Source organism: Ptychodera flava, chromosome 2 (assembly GCF_041260155.1).
Source record: "Ptychodera flava strain L36383 chromosome 2, AS_Pfla_20210202, whole genome shotgun sequence".
NCBI lineage: Eukaryota > Metazoa > Hemichordata > Enteropneusta > Ptychoderidae > Ptychodera > Ptychodera flava.
Window position 1 is genome coordinate 31,070,375 of NC_091929.1, and position 6,907 is coordinate 31,077,281.

General features: G+C 38.7%; 1 protein-coding gene across 1 annotated transcript; it reads right to left on the minus strand.

The window, feature by feature from the left end:
* Window positions 1-1,746: 1,746 nt before the first annotated feature.
* On the minus strand, window positions 1,747-6,546 carry LOC139147897 (uncharacterized). Its single transcript, XM_070719117.1, has 3 exons — window positions 5,966-6,546; window positions 3,583-3,932; window positions 1,747-2,814 (listed from the first exon to the last, which is right to left on the minus strand). Exons 1-3 carry the CDS (start codon window positions 6,471-6,473, stop codon window positions 2,458-2,460), a joined length of 1,215 nt encoding a protein of 404 aa, XP_070575218.1. The 5' UTR covers window positions 6,474-6,546; the 3' UTR covers window positions 1,747-2,457.
* Window positions 6,547-6,907: the final 361 nt, after the last annotated feature.

Here is a 6,907-nt window from a genome sequence, read left to right on the forward strand (position 1 = left end):
GCAAAGTACATTATCATATATTATTAAACATATATAAATGTACAGATATAGCTTGTTGTGTGGGGGAAATTGTTCATAGTTTGCCTGATAGACTCCCATGTGTTATGATTTGATATTTTTTGGTAAAGCACTATATCAGCCACATCTTGTCTCGTTATATTTGCACAAAATATGGTGACCCTCCCGCAAATGCATGACCCTTCAAAAATGCTTCGGTGATGAATTGCAACACTCCCTCCTAAAACACCAGCCCTCCTCCCTGTAATTTCTGTCCGCAGCTTTATTAACAATTAAACTAAGTGTTATGTAAATGGTTCTACTCCGGAATAAAAAGGACGCGATGCGTACGACGTTCTACATACTCAGTACGCCCAAATAATCACGTGATGCCGGTACAAACAAACCCACATGTGTACTGAACGCGTATGGAAATACACGTACGTCTATGCGCGTTTGCGCACATGGCTTTGTTTGTACCGTGGTCGATTCGAATTCCGGGTTTGGCCTATTAGCTGATACTGTTTTAGTTATTCCTTGGGAGAAAACTGCAGTGATCGGGGGGTCAATTTTAGAATGCCGGACAAGGGAGGGGGGTCACATTTTATATACAAGGATAGGGGAGGGTCACATTTTAACAGTACAGGTGAGCGAAAAATTCCCCAGGCCTACCCCCTGTAATTAATGAAGGCTCCCTTACATTTAATTGTACACGTACATTGACGTACATAACAGACCCTCCGCTTTGAAGGATAGATTGATAGATAGATAGATAGATAGATAGATAGATAGATAGATACAGACATACAGACAGGCATACAGGCAGGCAGACAGGCAGGCAGACAGACAGACCCCTATACCAAGTTTCAAAATCAAGGTAACCTCCACCTACAATGTAAAAAAATATAGTGTAATCTGTGTTTGACACAGATGTGTTTTATGGACTTCGCACACTACTTCTTCCGGCCTCCAGACACTATCAGATGTAGCATGTCCCTCTCTCTTGGGGCCACTTCGGTCTTTCTTTTCTCGCTTGGGCATTTAATTCCTTCTTGCCCCCGTTCCTCGGGAATTCTGCAATTTCCCTCACTATTTATCTGGCATGATGGATCCAAACTTTGGGCAGATGCCTAACCTTAGCTCTAAGTCATCAACAGCCTCTCCTTTTCACTCCTCTTGCTTGAATTCATGGTCCCTCGCCAAATTTGTAGTGTTACTATTTACACTTTATTTATTTTGCTATATATATAACAGAGTTGAGAGAAGTTTTTGAAGTTTTACATGTACATGTAGTTTTCCGTCGATGTTCTTTGTATTTTGCAATGAACACTATTAGTTTATCACAATGCAGTTGTGGTGTGTTCACACATGGGATATTTCTCAAACAAATGCAAATATATATCATCTTCATTTTGAAATGAAAAATGCTTTGATATTAATTGATATTCAGAGATACTCGGCTTGGATACATAGATACATATATAGATACATACATACGTACATAAATACACATACATATCTATATAAACTTATATAACATGTGCGCACATGAACCTACAGATATACCTGCTTACGTACATTCGTCATACATACATACATGCATACATGCATATCGACAAGCAGACAGACAAAACAAGGTGACCTTTACCTATTTGAAAACAATACATAGGAAATTTCTCTCAAAATGTACATACGTATATCATCTTTATTAGGAAACGAAAAATGCTTAGATATTAATTGATATTCGGAGATACAGTAATTTCAAACTATGTAAAGTTACTTTAATTACAATTTTTTGCAAAAGGCGATTGGAAGTGCGCCATCATCATCCATGAAACAAACATATGAGTGTGCATGATGGCATACAATTTGAATCTCGATACACGTGAACAAAGTGAGGTAGATTAGTCATCATATATCGGTCTGCATACTTTGCAATGTATTGATGTATAATTCCTGAATTGAAGATTCGCTTAGCAGTTAGTAATATCCTAAAGCCGTTCGGGTATCAATTAAAATGCCACGCATGTTTTGGTTTAGACTAGATTCCGTATTGTAAGTTAGTTTTGTAAGTTGAACCATATTAAAAAATTAGTCAATTTTTCTGAAAAATATTTGCTATCACCTTACTAATTAACCCGACAATTTTAGAATTCTCTTTATTTTTTTCCAAATTACAGTATTTAAACTTTGTCTTTTTCTACTGTCTATATTCATATAGGAGCATGTCATTGATTTAAATGAAAGATAGAAACGTTCTTTCGCACGGGCAGTCATCAAACAAGATTATCTTATTGCGAAGAAGTGCGATAGATTGCCCGTTATCTTTCTGTATGAAAACACACAGCTTTACATTGTACTTGCAACAAATAAGTTCACTTATGAAAAAGGCCCGAGTTGGTATGTTGACATTTTAATGGTTTTCATGTACAGTCAAAATGTTCTTTTCTGAAGAAGGGCTCACAGGTCGAGAACTTGTGTCTCATTAAATCCACATCGCTTCACGATCGCACCTAGAAAGACGATCTGATAGGTATAGCCTATCTGTTTATTGTAGAAAGTCGCGACGAAGTCTTCCCTTTCGATAGGAAGACAACTGCCGGCCAGTTGATCGTTGCAGTCGTTTGCCGAGTCACCAGACTTTCCAACAGCGTAACAGAAACTGGTGTTGAAAGTGAGGGGATCAATCACCTTTCCAAATCGCCTTGGGAAGGCAGATGACGTTTTAATGGTCACTGGTCGACTTGTGCGACATGTGCACAGAGCCTCGTCACTTCTCCTGATTCTTTCGTTCGTCAGTTTTTCAATAACCGCCACCTGAAATGTGAAATTACAAGTGAATTCTAAATAATTATAGCATGCCTAACCTAACCTTATACAACACTACTTGGAACTGCTCATTTTTAGTTTTTTAGTGGTGACAGATGAAATAAATTTATGCGTTTTCTTCCGTCGTTCTGTTTTGTTACAATTTATATCTTTATGGAGATTGCGTTAAAGGTAGTATGCGCCTCGAAAGTGAAAGACTTAAACTTTTGCCCAAACTTTTCTAAAGGAATATTTCAACTATTCTCTTGCGAAATCAAGAATAAAAGTCATGGGTCACCGTGCAACTTGTGGTACGCCAGGAGCTTTAAAATGAACCCCAACCTCAAGTGGTAGAGCAGAAAAAGAATTGTTGAAGTTTGAAAGTCTGAATATCTGTCCCCGAGGTGCGTTCTGAGTTGGTTTCAAAGTTTTGCATGCACACATAAATGCACACGTTCATACCAGTATTGTATATATGTTTCTTTGCTACGCCATAATTTGGGGAGGAATTCCGTTTCAGTGTCGATGAAAAGAATCTTGCAAACAAAACGCTGAATTGCTTAATCGAACCTTAACTCTTCTAAATGATTTGTGTTCTAATTAATTACCTTTACATATTAATTTCTGGTCACTGTAAATTGAACTAAGGTAGTTAACGCTCGTCAACCAGAAACACACCGTGACCGCAGTACCATTGAGAGATACAGTGATTAAAACTGAAGCGTATAGTTGGGGAGTTTCTGTCATCCACGAAAGACAATGCAAGGTATCACCTACCTTCCCGGCATTGATCAGTGTAGCGTTGTTTGAAATGTCGCCATCATTAACGTAAATGGTGATATCTACGTCTGTCGCCTTATCACATGGCATTTTTCCCATTTCAGCCGACAGATCTGTAACCAACCAACCGCCATGTAGAGTTTCCTGCCATACTTCTATGAACTTAAGCAACATCTTGCCCTTGTCGTAATGGTCAGGATGACCTTTCTGGACTTCAATTTGCAGGTCCGTTGCTGTTTTTGCAACATTCACTGCGAGCTGTAGTGACAGATCTCTGCCATGGCCAATTCGACTGAAGTCCACAGTGAAATGGAAATGTGCCTTGTCGCTTCTGATGACATCATTAACTGTCAACAGATAAGATGAGAGAGAGAGAGAGAGAGAGAGAGAGAGAGAGAGAGAGAGAGAGAGAGAGAGAGAGAGAATAAAAATACGTTTCGCAATATGCAACTGCCCAGTCTCAAGTCCAAGTGATTCAACATTTCCTCTAATACAGTGTACTTTGTCATTTTTGCGCCTCGAGCTCTGTTCTCAGAGATTAGGCACATTACAAATGTACTTTATTATTATTATTATTATTATTATTATTATTATTATTAGTAATATTATTATCATTATAATTGGAGCGCAAAAACTTCACAAAGTTTAAAGAATGTGGGGCTTTAAAGATGCTACCCAATCCGACGCTCTTTGTTTAAGCAGTGAAATCGGTGTTGTTAGTTTTATACATGGTCGTTTTTGAATTATTAATTAAATATGCAAAACAACATGTAATTAGCATGTTGTGCCTGCCAAACCCTGTTAATTGCAAAATTTAATGTGTCCTTCAAGCTTCGTCGAATTATGTGTAATCAGTTTTAATATCGTCTTTTGGGAGTAAATGAACTTAAACGAATAAAATGCCGAGTTAGCTATATGTGCGAAATCCAAGCAATATTAAACTTTCAAAAGGAAAATATAACCGAAAGATGACCAAATCTGATAGAGTCAGTTCTGATATAAGTTCTTAAGGTAAAACGCGCCTCGGAGATAGATATTCGGACTCTCAAACTTTTACAATTCTTTTCTGATATACAACTTATATGGGTTCAGTTTTAATCTCTCGGTGTAAAAAAACTTTTTACCGGCAATTTTTCTTGAAATTCGAAAATTTCAGTTTTCCCCATAGAATTAACACAGGATGGCAGCCATTTTAAATTTCAAATATCGGTATATCTTGGGTTATTTGTTTCTCTAGTACAAAATATTGCACGGTGAACCCTGATTTTTATTCTTGATTTTGAAAGAGATCGGTTGAAAGATTCCTTGAGGAAAGTTTGAGCAAAAGTTTAAGACTTTCACTGTCGAGGCGCGAACTACCTTAGAACAGAAAACAAGCGATTCTTTGTCAAGGAAAACGATGGTGAGCGTCTTCAATAGTGTTACAACATAGCGCCACTAACGTCCCTTTCACTGAGGGTAGATGGTCACTGGAGCAGTTGATAGCTAATGTAAAATAATGGGCAAGGTCTCTGAGCTCTATTTGTTTTGAAGAGAAGAATGCATCCAAGCACAAATGATGTATTTTTAGAATGAGTCAACAGATGGACACTGAGTTTGTTATTTAAATAATTTACACGGTATCGGAAACAGGAGAAGACTACCACAAAGTTTAAAATTGGACTATTCTTCCGATGTTAAACGATCTCAGAGTTGAATTTATTAAAACCAAGGCACAAATCAAAATACGTTGCCTGTACATGTACTTTCCTGTTATACTCTAGGCCAAATAAAGCTAAAGCAACTTTTTGTTACTCTTAATTGTTCAGAGATTCGGAGGGCAGGTCACGGCACTGTCACAACACTTGCGATGGCCAACTATGCTCGGTGCTTGTGAACATTGTGTTGAAATGATTTCTTCTGGCAAACGAGCGATGCCGTCTCTTTTCAGCCAATGGTGAACATGTACACACAGGCAAATTTCGAAATCAATGTGCGAGGAACTTGCAGTGGACAACTTTAACAGCTTTTTCGTGTGGAAGCGGAAATTTAAGCTGATACATTGCCTCTAAGGAGGTCACGCCCAGTCAACATCTACACGCTTTCTGCCCGGAAGGTATTAAGTTTGCAAATATTCTTTTTGTGGTGTTGCTTCAACTACTACTGACCTCCTTCTGGAGACTTTTCGGAGAGTTGATTTCTTTGTGATATTATTGCTAGGCGATAGTTACAGTTGACAGTTTTGGCAACACAAAAATTTAGACAGTATGTCTAGTTTTCGTGTTGCCAACAAGGTCTAAGGAATGTTTGCCACTTTAAACTGGTGGATTATAAATTATATAGAGTCGGTGAAGAAGATGCTAGAAAACGGCGTACGATAAAATTCTCTTCCTAAACTTACCAAGTTCCGACGCCTGAATAAATCGAAAACCACTCCTGTGGGTTTCGCTCGCATTACTGCTACAGTTTTGTAAAGTCGCACAATTTTCAGACACTTTTGACATATTCATATCGTCTCTTGGCCATGCATCCTCGGAATGAGCCAATTGGGTCAGCAGATGTGTGCTGGCTTCTTCATCTTTATCTTGAAATCCACAAGATCTTGCATCACCCATCATACGGAGACTGAGCGGCCTTGTCGATGCTATCGCGTCACCACCAGTTTCATCATCACTGATCTTCGTCTGCTTGTCAGTTGAGTACGAGTGCTCATCAATGCACCCGCTTTCAACTGAGCATGAGTTGAGACATTCGGTGAGATTTTCACCTGTGCCTTGGGATGAAGCATGCGTGTCGGCTTTAAATAAATGCAGCGCCATGCCTGAACAAACGCTGTTGCTAGTTAAGAGAACCAAGCAGACCAGCAGTTGTACAGTCGTCATGTCTTCTGCAAACTTACGAGGCTTCATATTTGGTTCAAGAGGTTGAAATATCGGGTTTACCGTTAACTATCTGGCAGTGAATCTTGATGGTATACAGATCCAACAGCGCAACCACCATATTTATACTTTCAGAAAAGTATGCAAACAAGATGATTTGACGTGATCGATATGAAAGAAGTGTGGATGTAAGTTTTTGTTTCCTAGAAGGAAACAAATGCGCAAAACTGGTAATTAGTCTAACCGGAAGAGGTCTATAAACGTGTCACTGTGCGAATCTTAATACTGTCAGGCCGTCTCCTAGGTCTTCCTTTCGATGACATCATCGTGTATTTTTACATGTATTAATTCATACTGCTTTTGCATTTCGGGGCAATGACCAACATACCCACCATGCGGCCATAAGAATCCTTAAAAGACTTTAATATCGTTACAAAATTATGTGGCCGTCTACCATACTGCGG

Excerpts from the sequence above, each read along its gene's own strand:
- LOC139147897 (XM_070719117.1), bottom strand. The coding sequence starts at position 6,473 with ATGAAGCCTCGTAAGTTTGCAGAAGACATGACGACTGTACAACTGCTG. Across the intron at positions 3,933-5,965 it reads TATTCAGGCGTCGGAACTTG|TTAATGATGTCATCAGAAGC; the intron begins GTAAGTTTAGGA and ends ATCTGTTGACAG. Across the intron at positions 2,815-3,582 it reads CACTGATCAATGCCGGGAAG|GTGGCGGTTATTGAAAAACT; the intron begins GTAGGTGATACC and ends TTCACATTTCAG.